The sequence below is a fragment of the Calonectris borealis genome, chromosome 7 (assembly GCF_964195595.1).
Source record: "Calonectris borealis chromosome 7, bCalBor7.hap1.2, whole genome shotgun sequence".
Taxonomy (NCBI): Eukaryota; Metazoa; Chordata; class Aves; order Procellariiformes; family Procellariidae; genus Calonectris; species Calonectris borealis.
This window is the reverse complement of record NC_134318.1, coordinates 40,926,288-40,942,915: the sequence shown is the minus strand read 5'-3', so window position 1 is coordinate 40,942,915 and position 16,628 is coordinate 40,926,288. Positions and strand designations below refer to the sequence as shown.

Here is a 16,628-nt window from a genome sequence, read left to right as displayed (position 1 = left end):
ATATCGAACTGTTGCCCTACAAAGAATTACTTTGTGATTTTGTTTCTCCACTTTAAGTATTTTCTAAAACTAACTAATCTTAAGTATCCATACCATTCTGTCCTGATGGATCACTCTGCTCCTACATGGCACTGTGAGACAAACCAGCTGGCCCCAGACACTGGACACGTGAAGTCTGGAGCAAGAACATTTATATTAGAAGGTTGTTAACTATGGAACTTCTTTCATTTGATGTGACAGAGCTTTCAAACCAACACATAAACCCCAGATATTTAAAACCTATTCATTCTGTGAAAGCTGCTATTGAAATCTTAATACATCAAAGACGCACAAAACTAGGCTAACTGGGAGGAGGCGACTCTAGAAGTTCAAATAGCAAATAATGACAATGACTTCTCAGGATCCCACCAGATAGTGCAGAACAGGGCTAGACGTAGATTCTTTCAGGTGTTGCACAGTGTTGGCTCCAGCTGTCTCACTTCTCTCCGCAGCAGCCTCCTAACCATATACGCTACTGGTTTTATGGCATAACCCTAGTACAGAACCAATGCTTGAGAGCTATCTACTGCTCAACAGCCACAGTTTAAACTTGCCTGTAGAGAATGTTTTGGCACGGCATTATTGTGCTCTGCCCAGAGGGAATATCCTAGGCCCAGAAATTGGTGAGGAGTCTTAGGCAGCAAGGACATGAACCCACAGCACACCAAGCTGCATTGGTTCTTCTCCTTATGGAACAACTTGGTTTTATGCTCAAGCTGGCTTGATTTTTAATAGTGGGCCTAAACTTGTGATAAAATTTTTAAGTATGTAAACCAAATGTAAACGCACATTTTAGTTTTTAAAAAGCTCAATCATCTCAAAAGACATAATTATGTAGCAAAGCATCACAACAGAAGTAAAATGCACTGGAAGGCACAAATTTAAACATATATGAGCAAATTAAGGCATTACATCCATAGATTTGTTTCTTTCTATATTAAAGAAACCATATGCTTGGATTCTGGATAAATTGGATCATGCCATTATGAAGCATTTTTGGCATCAGTCTAGGAGAAAGCTTCTCACCTTCTTTTGTGTTTACAGCACAAATTAGCTAAATTAACTAAACTAGAGATTGAAAGAACATCCACATAAATAAAACTCTAGTGAATGCAACAGGTTCTTTAGCAGCAATTCAACATAGAACATTAAAGGGAACTGAGAAAGGAAAAAAAGAAAAATATCAGTGGATTTACTATTTGTGCACGCACCTGTGTGTCTTAGTAACCACTGCCTTGATTTTTTTCTAAGCTCCTAATTGCTTCTTACACGCACCTCCTGGAACAGAAGAGATTGCTCTTACTTGCTGGCGAAAATTCTCACACCCTGCAGGAGATCACTTTACTCTTATCAATGTCTTCAACGCCTTCAAGGAAGCCAGTGCACACTCCGCAAGCCAATGTAAGTGTACCCATACCAGACAAAATGAAGCACATTGTAACCAATTTGGAAAAAACAAAACAAAAAAAAAGAACATCGTTGGCATTTTGTTCATAAACCCTTTTCGAATGATTCTTTCTAGAATTGCTAATTTGCAGAAAGAAGAAAAACCTAAGATAGTAGCCATTACAAACGAATATTAGTTTTAGTTTATTAACTAACTGAAAGTGACCTAGGACAGCGTACCTCATCCAACAAGGATATGTCAGCACTATTACTATTGTCATTTGAAGTGACACTGTTCAAAACCAGAAAGATGGTTCCTCCTGTAAGAGCACATAATCCAGGTTTAAGATGTGAAACGCCATAGACACAGTTGAGAAGGGACTTGATTCCCCCAGCAGCCCAACAATTCTGGTGTTTTTCTGACAGCTGTCAATTAATAAGAAAGTCTAAGGAAAAAAATTGAAAGTAGTAAAGTTCACATTTACAGGAAACTGAATAAAAACTGTGCAGGGGACTGCACAGAAGGTCTTCACAGTATTTCCCTGGGCTCAAAGATCTTGCTCAGGTTCGTTTAGCCTGAGTCCAGTACTTAGACATGGGAGTGACAAATTTGCATATACTAAGTAAAAACTTAGGACAGGACAGTAGGATTGTTTCATGTTCAGTCATGCTGAAGGCTGAAGAGAGGTCCAAGAGAACCTGTCCTTTACCAGCATGCAGGATCATCACCAGCACTACAAATGTGATTTCAGTTCCATATCCCGGCCTGAATCCAGAAATCCTATTTGAAGCTATTACTTTTTACAGACCAAGTAAGGGATTTTGAATATATTTATTCAGAAAAATATAGCTAAAATTCCATAAAACTAAGTAAGGACATCAAGTATTGCCCACTCACTTTACAAGCAAGATCTACGAGCCTAAGCTGTCCGTATGATTCTTGTTATCAGAATTTTGGACAGCTCTGACACAGCTACTCACTCCAAAATGTTTTTAATCTATTGCACCAGTCAAAGAGCATTTTACAGAGCTGTATCTGTGGATAGTACCTATCAGTAAGACTTTGCCTTAAGCCAAAATACTGTTTTTTCCTCCACAGACTACAGTAATGAGAAATGGTGTCGTGATTATTTTCTAAGCTGTTCTGCACTGAGGATGGCAGAAATTATCAGAGCCGAACTAGTAGAGATTATGAAGCGTATTGAACTTCCCATTTCAGAACCGGACTTTGGATCAAAAGAAAATATACTAAGCATTAAGAAATCTCTCTTATCTGGTTACTTTATGCACGTAAGGAAAAATATTGTGGTTTCATCTTACTGCATTGTTAACTTATATAGAATGCTTCCAGAGAACTTAAGTTAGGTAGTGAAATCTTTTGATCATCAGAAAGGATAAAAGCCATTTCTTCCACAGTGTATCAGACAAACACTTCTGCCAATTCCAATCTTCTCTCTGGGGTTCAGCTATCACAGCATGAAGTCCACACACTTCACTGCAAGAGGAAAACTGTCAATATGCTTTTCACTCAAAGAACTCTTTTACCTCAAAAAACCCTTTAACTTGTAATATTCTCTCAGACATTATTTCCTTTTTGAAGACGTTTTTGTGAAAATACCCTGAAACACAGAATTGACTTGTTGAATATGTTTAGGTATATATAATGTACAGCTTGCTTAATCTCAACCAAAAGAGGTACTTTAACTGTAATTGTAAATATGAACAAGAAAGATTAATTTATTCCTACTTGAAAACATGCTTTCCTTCACATCACTATGCTCCACCTAAATACAAGAATGACCCCTCCAAACTACACTTCAAGTGCCCAGCCACACATTCTATTTTAAAGTCTTATAATTCTTCAAGAATACATCTGTTTTCACACAGACCCTTCAAAGCCCACCACCAAGTTCAGAAATTTACTGTATAAGCCTGCCCGCATTTGTTGCAGACCGTTTGCTTTCAAATATACAGACAGACATTTTCTTTAACTCTAATCCTCATTTCATAGTATCCAGTCCCCAGCTCTCCCACAGAAATTTGGGAAGAGGTTTAGGCTCTCCAGCTGAAAGTATCTGAATACAAGTTTAATTCCTGGTTTTAATATAATAGGCAAACACTGATCTATGTATCTTGTATGTTCAATTAAGTAATGGATAACTCTCTGCATTGTTTTTAGATTGCTCGTGATGTAGATGGCTCAGGTAACTACTTAATGTTAACACACAGACAAGTGGCCCAGCTTCATCCTTTCTCATCATACTATAACACCAGAAGGATTCCTGAGTGGGTTTTATTCCATGAATTTAGTATATCGGAAGACAATTCCATCAGAGTCGTCTCTGAGATATCACCCGATCTGTAAGTTAACAATGATGAAACTGTTTCTTCACTCCTACCACAAAAGCGTAACTTAAGTCACAGACAGGGTGAGGATGTGTGTGTACATTGACAGACTGAGAGCAATGCTTGGAGAAGTCAACTCCGGTCATCTTCTCCGCTTCCTTTATCTCTGTCATAAAAATAACTATCTTCTGGTTCTGCTGAGAAAACATTCCAATAGGGACGTTGGTTTACACCAAAAAAAAAAAAAAAAAAAACAAACAAAAAACCCCAGTAAAATAGGTATAAGAGAAAAGAACAATCTTCATACCTAGTCAAGCAAGAGGAGTTGGCATCACTGGAAGGGTGAAGAAATTGTTGTTTTTCACACTTTTTATATTCACTAGTGAATATATGTGGAATAAATTTTATTTCTTTCTTGCCAGTATTGTTCTGTCACTCTGGTAGCTTTCCTTGATGTCTTCATTTTCATTCAGAACACTCACTGAATAAGAGCTCAGAATTATTAAAAAAGGGAAGAACTGTGATCTCATGCCCTCGCTATTCTTTTCATGCAAAACAAAACGTCATTTAAGTCTGCCTTTTGTATTTCCTAACGTGTGCTGATCTGTTCAGGTACTGAAGTAAGTACTCAGTGTCTGCCACTGTAACTTTAATCAATTCATCCATTGAAAAAACACCTTACAAGCAGCAAAAGTTTCTTACAAGGTAAAATATACAGAAAAAAAATCAACGAAGAGTTAACACAGCAGTGTACTCATAGATTAATCTAGCTGCAAATTTCTTTGTTCCCTGAAAAGCTATTTTCCAGCAAATGTTTTTCCTGACATGTTTTATGTACCCAGCCAGCTAAATCACCCCATATCAACTGTTTATGGATTCAAGAAAACACTACACTCTTCCTTCTGCAAAAATCTCTTTACACCAAGAACATACATTTCACTGTCCTATCTTTTCTACTTTCAATGTTTATAAGAAAGCCTTTTTCATACTTTTATTCAGCCAAAAATATGTTCAAATCCATAAAAACTACTATTTAATGCAATCTGCAGCATTGAGAACTGAACGACAATCACCTGAAGTGTACACTGTGTACATTAAGTGCAAGTCTACTGAAAGCACAAACCACTACTACATGTTGCAGAGAGTTTTGGTTTTGAGTTGAAACACCAACTTTGTAGCTGTATACATCAGCACATTGCTGGTGTCTTTTGTACAAGCCTGGAAATAGCTATTCAAACATTTCAAAATTCAATTAAAAAAAAATAATAATGTTTTGTCTTATTTCCTCACCAGATTCGTGGAGCTGGTACCTCAGTATTATTTTAGCAATCTTCCTCCTAGCGAAAGTAAGGATATTCTGCAGGAAGTGATCAATCACTTGTCACCTGTTTCAACCATGAAGGAGGAACAGAAAACTAACAATGACAGCAAAGAAAATGAAAAGTTTCCCCAAACTCCCACTGAACAAAGATGTATTATTCAGTGATTTTAAACTGAACTATCATATATTGGACAAATATAAATAAACAGTCTATACAATATACATCCGCACCTTAAGTCATGTAATTATTTCAAATTTTTGACATAAACATATTTAACAGAAGAAACACATAGAAAAAGCACTTTTCTTACCAAAAGGATTTGCATGCATTTTTTCATAACAAAAATGTACGATTTAGGTTTGGTTATAAACATATTGAGCAGATTTTCAAGTTTCCTTGTAACATTGGGTTTTTATTGACTGCTTAATGATGATGCCAAGGTATAATAAGATACAGTATTTTAAAATATTAATTCGATGGATATTTTCAGTTGTACCACCTACTTGTCTTCTAAGTGTACAGAGGAAGCATTTGAGCAGTACAAAACCATTAACTCAATAGCAGTCTTCTGAAAATATTGTGAAGTCCTAGTTCTGCATGGCTGCTTTACAAAAAACGGTGTTTATAGGAAAGTTCAGAGTGAGAGATAGTCTTTGAGTTTATCCATAATTACATTAATTCCATCAGCCGGAACTATCATAACAGTCCGCAAAGGTTTCATTGGTACATCATCAAAGGACCATCTGCCACCCAAACAGGTGTCACTTTCCTCTTGCACAGAGTAGTTGAACTTCAGAAGGGCTTTCTAAACAACAGAAATAATTGCATTAGGATTAAAATTTTTCATTAGCATGAAGATAATACATCATCTAAACAGAGTAAAAATAATGACCCTATTATGCACATGCTTATTAAGAAGTTGTTATTTCGTTCCCTCTCAAAAAGTCCACCAAAAAAACCTACAAGAGAATCTATTACGTGTTCTAAACTATTTCCTTTTCATAGAACTTATATAATTCATATTAAATTCTAAAATGATTGCTATCATTACAGTTTGGTATCAGAAAAAAGACCTAGGAGGGGGCAAAAAAAAAAGCAAGGCCCCCTTTATATGCTTACTGTGCTTCACTTTAGATGGTTTTAAGACAGCACCTCATTCCATATTATCACATTAAGAAATGGCAACCCTTAGAAGCTATTGTGCCAACTAGCACGGATCCTTGACCAACATCAGGCTCTTAACAGACCTTCAACCCTGGAACAAGAGCAAACCACTAGCTGTGTAATTTTGAGAATTAGCAGATCAGCCAAAACCCAGATAAAAGGAACAGCAAGAGAGTGCAGGTAGAATAGAGCCTGCATTAAAGATGATAGCTTGGTGTGGGCAACATGTGGAAGGCCTGTAGCAATGAATAGGCTCTGCTCTTTTCATGGTCTACTCTAGAACTGCTCAGAGTCCTAAAAATTAACGTATCTGTAAGAATATGTGGTACAGTAATGCCCTCTTTCACACTGCCAGTAGAAACTAAATATTAAGGGGATAGGCACTAATATGAATGCCGAGCAGAATTTCAAAAAGCTCTTGCAAAGTCTCTAGATGGCTGGAGCCACTGAAAGACATATTTATAAAGGATGCTTCTTCAAATAGGTAGGTGTCCATAATGTGCATTATTTCTTTTCAGTGATATATACTGCATAGATAGAACAGTCCTTTTTTAATAGCTTTCCTAGACAAAATGCCTGATGGATAAGAAAAACTTACCTAACAAATGTTTTCAGTTCTCATACAAGTCAGATTAAGAAGTATGAACTGAAGTCCTAAATAGAAAAACTTATCTAACCTCTTCCCTTTGCAGGGAAAGTTAAGATCCAGTCTCCTTTTAGGATTGCTATTTACTAACAGTATCTCAAAGTTGTAAATTTAATTTTGGAAGAACCATCAAATTAATTGAGTGGCTTTGCTCAAGAACAAACAATTTGAGCAACGGAGGCCCTAAACCTTTAATCAATTCCAAGTCTGGTTATAATAGAGCTTTTCTTCTGCTCCCTCAATAACATTTTAAGGAACAGAATAAAGCACAGGGAACTGACAAGTGCAAAAAGGCTTCTCTCTGTTTTATAAGGCTCTAAGTGTCTGCTTCGCTGCATTTAATACTATTTTATGGCAGTCTAATTAACATTATGTGTGATCAGGGGGGATATACACTCCAATGCTAATTTAACACATATACATTATTAAGTACAGAGACCCACTTAATCTAATATCCTCCATAATGTTTTAAATGAATTTGTTAAAAACACTAGAAAGACTATTAAAAAGAAAAGCATGTTCAGTTTGAGTCTATCCACTTGAGCTGAAAATTATTGCAATTAAGATAAAAGCACACAATTAGTCTTGAAAATGCCACTCAAAGTAACAAAACAAAGATAAATACAAAATAAGCCTTCTAGAACATAACACCCGTGGACACATGGGCATCACAGACTTCTCCCCTTTACATTTTCAGTAACATGTTTACATAGAGTTCAAGTTCAGTTGGTAAAGCTGCTGTGGCAGAAACACAAAAAGAAAATCCCAAACTTGTTACTGCATAGAGCTACAACAGTATTCCCTATAGCTAACAATGAATTCACCCACTTACATTTTTCTTCTTCCCAAGAAATAAAATTACAGCCATATCATAGCCTCTAACAGAGAATGTCATAAATGATTACAAACAGGAACCTTTGCCATTAACCATACGATGCATGTGCAAATACTTTATCCTGTAGGCACTGCCAGAAATGAAAAATATGGGCTCTTGACAAAGCAGTGATATTGTAGAATAATATTTTTAAAGCTTTAAAAAAAAAAAAAAGAACAAAGAAAAATTCTTTGCATTTCAAAGTACATTTTTAATTTAATTTCCTGCATCTTCCCCTCTCCCGATCTGGCTTGGGACCAGCAGAATTGTGTAGACAGGTTGCCTTAGGAAATAGGAAATAGTATTTTCATCTCAGTATTTTAGCACTTTTTGTTAATATACTTGTCCTGAGTAGAACAGAGACAGAAAAGGGAAGTGATAGCTACTTGTTTGGATCTTCAAAAGTTTTTTATTCTGAGCATTTTTTGAAAGTAACAGGTACCCAAAAGGAAATAGCTTTCCACATGGTACCAACAATGACAACACAAATGCAGAGCTTTGCATCTGTTAAGTTTCTTGGGAAAAGATCTCGGAGAAACGCATCTAACTGCATTACCAAACCTAAATAAAGCCTTAACAGCTGTTTTTTCTGACACAGGACTAACTATGTAGGGGCAAGAAAAAGAGATCTGTGTATTTAAGTATTAACAAGCATTGCAGATGCTCATCAAGACTCTAACAACAGAGATTCCTCTGCACCTTTTTGAATCTTTATTCTTTTAAGTGCTTAAAGCTGTGACACATGATTGTTAGAGCACCCTTACAAGCCACTACCAGTTGTTTGAGCTGCCACTCTTAAACACCCTTGCGATGTAAATCATGTTAGCTTGAATCTCACTGACAGATATTCAAGCTAACCTGCATTCCTGCAGTTCACACACCCACAGTCAGTCTTCCTGTTCAGCTGACACAGCAATTTAACAAGTCTCTCACATTTCTTATTATTCAGATTAAAGACGACAATTGCACTGTTCCCCAAACAAAAGGAATTTCAAACTTTTGTAAACTCAGAAGGCCTGGGACATGCCACATTCAATTCAATCTCTTCATCATTGCTATATAAGTGAAGAGATGAAGTTTGTTAATTCTCTGAGGCCAAGACACTGGCCTCAAGACAAAGTAACACCTGATCTTTCCCCTAACGTCTCTGCTTATTTCAGGTATTCTTTGAATTTTTCCATTATCCTCATAGCACTGGAGACCCTATCAGGTAGCAACGCGGCCACAGGCAGTCTACACTACACCATCTTATAGTCAGGTTAATTGTGACCTGATACAAATAAATAGTAAATTCATGCCAATACAGAGGATTAATTTAATAATTTGGATTTATGGATGGCACACCTCTCCATGATTCTCTAAAAACAAAAGGTGTTGCGTTCAATACACAAAACCAGGTTGCTTGCTCACCTCTCGATAGTACTCTAAAAAAAGCTGGATTTACTTAAAAAGATGTATGACCGTATCTTTTTAAAAGTCCCCCTTGAATTTAAGGTGAAACACCTTTTTTGCCGATATGTAAAGAAAAATAAACATTTTAAATTAAAAGAATCACATATGTTACCTCATAAAAGAATTCTTCTTCTGCATTTGCAAACATTAGTTCCTCCTTTTGCTGATTTCTCCCTTCCCTCCTCTTAGAATTGCTCTTTGTGGCTTCTGTAAAGGTCTTGCTGATAAGAAGATAGTAGTGGCACTTTCCACAAGGTTTGTTTGTTCTCTGTGCCTCAGTCAACTCTTTCCTAAAGATAAATAAATGTTTACACATACAATTTAAACCCTCAACAAGTGTATAAGTAAACCTTATAATGTATTAGTACAGAAAGGATAGAGAAGAAACAAGAGAAAAGAAGAGGGGAAAAAAAAAAGATGAAAAAAAAATCTTCACTTCACTTCACTGATTACTGGAGTTCCTTATCGAACATAATTTCCTGGTTCTCAACATGGCACTAAAGCAATATATACGCTGTATCTCAGTATTTTCAGCCATCACTGACCTTCACCACTTGGTGTGCAGGCTCCACTGTTGTGCAAGAGGAGAATCCTGAATCATGATTCATTTAATTACTGTCACCCAGCCTATGATACAAATCCATAAATTGGTAGAGATCAACCAGCACCTAATCTGCTTCACTCATGTACTTGAAACGAATCAAAACACTGTATATGGTTTTCATGGGCCAGAACTCATCCACCTTATAAGCCTGTCCCTCAGTCCAAATCTTCCATTCCAGAGCCAGACATTAACACATAAGCAGGAACATCCAAGTGGCTCATTATCAGCATGCTATAAAAAAGTTCTCATTTTTAAATCTTCCTAAATCAATATGAAAATAATCTGCAATACAAAGATAAACTACAATATACACACAGCTATTTCTGCAGTAGAACAGCATTTATTCTTAAATGATTTCCTCTATCTTAAAGTAGAAAGAGTTTGAAAAGCCTAAGGATATAAAAAATATTTAAAAATTAGCTAAAGACCTTATATGAGATGAAAATATTTTTTTCTATTCATGTCTTACTTATATCTATAATATCACCTGTCTTAACACAGTTCTATATCCACAAGATTTCTGAAAAAATATGAAGAAAAAGTACTATTCAACACCACATCAAAAAAAACCCAAACAAACTTACTGAAGCTGCTGGTGCATGGGCAGAGCAATCTGTGGTGGTACATTAATGAATCTTTCACTTAGTAGAAGACCCACAGGCTTAGTATTATCATTCAGGAGCTTATTCAGTTGTTCAACTACATGCTGTTCACAGCTCTTCTCACACCGACTTAGAATCAGCTCTTTGATTTGTTCAGCACACTGTGTACCCTAGAATCAAATGGTGTATTTTCTTTACATTATAGAACAATTATTTACACAAGACAACCTTGAATGTGAACTTCAAGGGAATATTCTACAGGACTATTGGCAATTTGCTTAAGTGGTCTCTAAAGCACTGTACAATTTCTCTGAAATTATTTACCAACCCTGAAGCTGAGGGCAAACAAAGGTTCCTAACTGATAGAAATGCAACTAGGAGCTGCAACACCAGTACACTCAACAGGAAAACTCAAAAGCTGCAAAAGCTTAAAGTGAAGAAATACAGGAGGCTGACAGCTCACTTATCCTGGAACTACTTATTAAACCTAGTTTTAACTCTCTATTCCACTCTTTGCTTTATGTTTGACCTTCAGCAAGTTACGCTGGACTAAATCCAAAAGAAAGCTAAGTGATGTGCAACTTTTAAGACCATAGTCCTCCATGGTGGAATTCAAAATCCTGATCTGGCTGTCTAGGCTTGTTATACAAGGCAGAAAAGCAGGAAGCAGTCTCACTTATTACTATCTAGTCGTTAATGAGGAACACCAACCTTCCTTTCCGTTAAGTTTAAGCAGCTTATAAAACCAAAGACTTCATCATCATCATCATCATCGTCACTACTGTCTTCTTGGACTTCTGCTTGCTATTTAATGAAAGAAAAAGCAACAACTCATATTGACATTCTATTTCCACTCTCTGCAGCAAGAAATGTTTTTCTTTCCAGAAGATGTTCGGCAGATGACAACCATCTAGGTAATCTGTACAAACACACAGCCTACAAATTCTGATTACGGTTATGAAAGTGCCGCATCATTGAATGTCTCTGTGTACTTAGAGCCAGCTATACAGAGAGCCAGGTCATGTATCTTCTACAGTAGGATCTTTTGAAAGGCACTAAAATTTGATAGCTCTCATATAATAAGCAACATCTCAGTACAAGGGATAGCAATATCTTAAGCAAAACCAATTTTCTTCAGTTTCTAATGTAGGGAAATAAACCTGCAAAGTCTTAAAAAACATAGAGCAATAGAGCTTTGATAGAGAGTGAAACAAAAAGCTCAACAAAACTCCGCAATGAAAAACTTGGGGAAAGAACTGGGGGTTATGCAGTTGTAATATAAGGATCACAGTAAACTTGGGCAGAAGAACTGTTGGCACAGGACAAAAAGGGAATGTATAGCAATGACACCATGCAACACGGTACAACAGCACAACTGTGCGGTGGGGGCGGCTTGTTTGGGTTTGAAAGCAACGTGGCCATAACATCTTGAGCACTATACAGTTCTGAACAGCTTCCTTAGCCAGGAGTAACTCAGGAGCCTCTGCAGCGTGCTCCACAGAGTACCACAGCAGAAGTTATCCAAAGAACTCTGCACAAAAGGAAACTGCATGTGGGATATTTTTGGTCTATATCTCTGTACATCCTGAGAATATAGGGAAATCACAAGGTCCTATCTCTTATGGAGATGGTAACAAACTTCTCTACAGCATTTCAGCTTTATTAGTCTACTACCCCAAAATTCAGAGAGAAAAGTGAAGCGCCTTCCATATGTAAAAAGAAACCAACCAAAATAATCAATCAAATTCCTTGTTTGGTTGAAAATAGGCATGGAAAGTTTCAGCTCCCACAGAGGAATTGTTCTCAAAGCAAAAAAGCAAGAAAGCATACAAATTACAAAGACAGGATCCCCTTCTGAAAGTCTGTTATATCATTCCAACATAAAAAATATTTTTTACTTCATTTACAAAAGTAAATTCTGCCTTACCTTGATAATACTTCCAATATGATTCTGTTGTATTAATATATCAGTTAATTCAGCAGTGTTAACAGAAGCTTTTAGAAACAACTGGAAAATAAGAAATAAGTGTTAAGAAGTTTTAGGCCTGATGATATATCATGGGCCACTTAGTAGAAAATAAAGTCAGTAATTTCTCTAAGTTGTTATGCAACACCCTGTTCCATTTTTAATTTCCATTTAGTGAGTTTGTTTATTTAACTTCCTTCAGTATAATACTGCAAAGACTAAAAATCAGCTTCTTGAAGCGCTTGCTCCTCGACCCTCCACAAGCTGGCATTTTCCATACCTAGTATCCTTTTGAGTTTGGTACGATCTGAATGCTTGCTGAGCATAGGTTACAACAGAAACAGCCAAAAGAAGACTGGAAGCTGCCACGTTGAACTGACACATTACTTGTTTGTCTGTTTTTTCAAGGGCTGTAATTTACAAAAAAAAAAAAACCTCCAGGAAGCTGATTAACATTGAACGAGGTTTTCTCGGCAGCAACTAACACAATGAAGATGGAAAGATTATACACACTGTGGAAGGACAGCCCTGCAGTTCATTGGGTAAAGTTCCTGAAACCATTGTTTAGGAGACACATGTTCACTGTGGCTGTAATTATTTAATCTTCATGAGCTGAAGCACAGTAAAACTATGGATCAATACAGATAAAGTGAACTGATGACTTTGCATAGCTCTTTAGATATTGTTTATTAATGGACGTATCAACCAAGCTAACAAGAAGTCAAAGTACCTGTTGTAGTAATTTCTTTATCCCATTATAGTCATTGTCTGATATGGAATGTGCTTCAAATTCAATATTCACTTCCTGTGAGGTAAAAGAGATAGTATCAAACACACCTGGCAAAAAGCTACATCAAAACAAAGCTAAACTCTAAGTAACTTGAAGACAAGTAATGGTCAACATCAGAAATGGAACTTATTTCCATCTTTTAGTAATCTCAGCAATTGTTACAGTTATCATTTCTTCTGTAATCTTTAGAGACCATCTGTGAAACTAACTTTTTAAAACTAACTTACAAACTGTGTTGTGAACAAACCTTTAATGCTTTGTTCCTGCAATCTGGTTCACACAATTATATTTACCGTAGCCACATAGACTCTTACTGTAGAGAGGCTTGATCCAGGCAGTTAAACTCTTTAAAACTGCGGGACTGGAGTGTAACGCCTTGGCTAAAGATGAAGATTGCTGCAGACATTTAAACAATTACATCCAAACCCATACTTCTGCTATTTCCTCAAATCCTAATGGTATCATTAACCCCACTCTGGAAGTCTGTTCAGTAGGTACACGATGAGAACCTCGTCACAGCAAAACAGAATGTGAACTCCTGCCTCTCCTTCTGGAACAAATGCTGTGCACCTATCAAACATTTTTACTGGTATTCTAGATTAATAGTACTGCCTGCCAAGGTGCCTTGCCTACGAATTCTTCTGTGAACCACTGTTCGAGATCATCCAAATTTACTTTGCCTTTTAATTGTGAGTTTGGATTCCACTTTCTGAACAATCTAAACAACTGAGCCTTATTTTTGTCACCAATTAAGACTCAAATCTCTCCAATCCCACATCAAGGTCATGGTCTTTACTGTCCACTGGGAGAACAGCCTTAAATGCCTGCTTACAATGTAGAAAACAGATATACAACCACTTGGGGGGGGGGCGGAGAATAAAAATCAGGAGACACACTCAGATAGTCCTCTTTGGTCTAGTAAAGCAAGGAAGCTCTACAGAGGTAACTGAGAGCACATTATTTACTTGAGAAGCTATACCTATACAGATTGTATCTTTGGTGTATACAGTATTCACTCCTGGCATCCAGGAACTTTCTGACTGCTTTAAAATTCAAAGATCTCAATGAATGATTAAGCCAGTAAATTCTGAACAAAACACAGTTTACAGTGGTTCTGAATACTGTGCAAATCATAGCCATAAAATGGATATAAATCACGGGAGCACTAGTCTAACACTGGTCTTACTTCACGGCTTTTCCACTACCCAAAATAACAGCCTGGTATGACAGTGTTTACAAACTCTCCATCTTTCATCTATTAAAAAAAAAAAGGCAAATAGAGACTCATCATATATTTTGGTGTGTCCTATCTTCCTGCTGTGTGCTTATTCTCTTCCCTCTGTGTTGTGTCCAAAGCAAAGCAAGAGCCTGCAAAGCAAGCTGTTACATGCAACAATACTCTGCTACGTACAACAATACAGCAAGCAAAGCTCCTTCCCAGCAACCAGGCCCTACTTGGCAATCATATTGTTGTTCTCAGATTGACAGAACTACCACATGCCCCTTTCTATGAAGAAAATATCTGCATAAAGGAAGAGATTTTCCTTTTCCCACCTGAAGCGGTAGGAGGCGAAGGGAAAGGCTAATATGCCAAAAATAAAAATGCTGAGAACTACAGAGAAACAAATGCCCTTTAAGTATATGACTTTACAAATTTCTAAGTTTGTACAGTTATAAATGTTCAGTACATTTCTTTAATATTAGCAATGCACACCTTGATGTCTTATACAAGAATTGAGGGAAACTCAATATATCTTTATATCAAGACTTCCAAACTGAAATAGATGGAATAGTGATATATCATCCTCAAAAGCTGGACTACTAAATTAAAGTAAGTGTTATATTGCAAATTTTATCCAGTGCACAAACAATTGCAAATAAAACACAGTAGTGCACACCAGTGCAGGACATACAGAAACCATCCTCAAAACCCCTGTCACTGAAGGCTCAAGAAACTTTGTCCACAAACACGACAATAAAAACCACTGTCCTACCTACATTATGCAGGAACGCCAAGTACTTTAAACAAAAAGGGAAAAAGGATTATTGCCATTAGCTTTAATTTCATAGTGTCTGGACACTACTGCAACATTTTGTATCAGTTTACAAACACTGAACAGTACACAAAGTACTAGCAGTGCTGGTCAAGAACTTCATAAACATATGTTAGCTCAAACTAATCCATTTAACGTGGCACCCATTTCTAGCAAATGGTAAATGTGCTTTTCCATCATGTTAGTACGACTGATAACACAATTAAACCTACACTTTTTATCATGACATAGTTTTTAAAAAAGGTAGGGTTTGGGTTTTTTATTTGCTAACATAAGCTAACTAAGGCCTTATCTAAGAAAAAGGAAGATCATTAACTCAAAGTGAAATCCTAGTGAAGACAATCCAGCTAGAAAAATATTTAATTTGAAATGTACTGAGTTAAAACCCATAGATTGACTCTTTTAAGCCCTGTGAAAATGACAGATTGCCTTATCATCCAAAGATTTTAATAACAGTTCAAAGTCAGTGCGTATCTCTTCCTTTCCTAGACAGGGGGACTCCTCCCTCAGTGTTGTGTTTCACAACTAAATAATGCGTTTTCACATATGTCCAGGTGCAGATACATAAGGAGAGAGAGAAAGAGCTCACAAAAGAAATTAAAATTTGATTTCCGTGAGGTCTGGTGCTTTTTCTTCTTTTCGCCCCCTCCCCCCCCCCCCCCTTCCTTATACAAAAAGGAAATTGGAGCAAATCTTCTGCGTTGAAAGCATTATTTTCAGGTGGCCGCCTCCAGTCCCTCACGAGAACGGACGTGGACAGGCTACACGCGAGGGCTAAGTCTGTACCACTGATTGCAGCCTCGGGGATTCCAAAAAAAACAGAAAAAACCACAAAAATTAAGACTCCCAACAACAAATAACTGAAGAAACTTTACATCGCCGATTACCGACACACGCTAACGCGTTACCTACACTTTAACACAGGAACCCACGGCCCCACGCTGGGCCCCGACCCCCCTGCGAGGGAGCTCCCGGCCGGCGCCCCCTTCACGGGGGGCAACCCCGGTCCCCCAACAACTCCCAGTCACGGCTTCCTGAGGCCGCTGCTTATTTCTAGCGTTTTACAACTTATTTTAGTGACAGTGACTCCAGAGAGGAGGGGCAGGCTCTGGAGGAGGGCAGGGGACGGCGGTGAGAGGGGCGCACCGAGGGCCCGTGAGGGGAGGGCGGGCGCGGGCGCAGGCCCCGCGTGAAGGCCGCGAGCGCCGGGAGGAGCCCCGCTCCCCCCGCTCACCTCATCGATCCTCTCTTCCTCCTCCTCCTCAGAGTCCGACTCGCTCGACTCCGACTCCGGCTCCGAGCCGCTCTCCCCGGCGGGGGCCTGGGGCTGGGCCCGCCGCTTGGCCGGCGTGGCCATGCTACCGCGGCGCGCAGGCGCTCCGC

At 37.9% G+C, this 16,628-nt stretch overlaps 2 protein-coding genes across 2 annotated transcripts in view; one reads left to right on the top strand and one right to left on the bottom strand.

Moving 5' to 3' along the window:
• DHX32 (DEAH-box helicase 32 (putative)) overlaps positions 1–5,257 on the top strand; it is a 26,607-nt gene extending 21,350 nt beyond the window's left edge. Inside the window, exons 8-11 of the mRNA XM_075155285.1 lie at positions 1,291–1,440; positions 2,525–2,715; positions 3,605–3,786; positions 5,065–5,257. Of these exons, the coding sequence (XP_075011386.1) occupies positions 1,291–1,440; positions 2,525–2,715; positions 3,605–3,786; positions 5,065–5,257 (716 nt within the window). The remainder of the gene's footprint in view (positions 1–1,290; positions 1,441–2,524; positions 2,716–3,604; positions 3,787–5,064) is intronic.
• Positions 5,211–16,613, bottom strand: BCCIP (BRCA2 and CDKN1A interacting protein). Its single transcript, XM_075155278.1, has 7 exons — positions 16,480–16,613; positions 13,132–13,206; positions 12,363–12,443; positions 11,147–11,239; positions 10,418–10,605; positions 9,342–9,519; positions 5,211–5,898 (listed from the first exon to the last, which is right to left on the bottom strand). The coding sequence occupies exons 1-7, from the start codon at positions 16,600–16,602 to the stop codon at positions 5,728–5,730; spliced, it is 909 nt and encodes a 302-aa protein (XP_075011379.1). The 5' UTR covers positions 16,603–16,613; the 3' UTR covers positions 5,211–5,727.
• Positions 16,614–16,628: the final 15 nt, after the last annotated feature.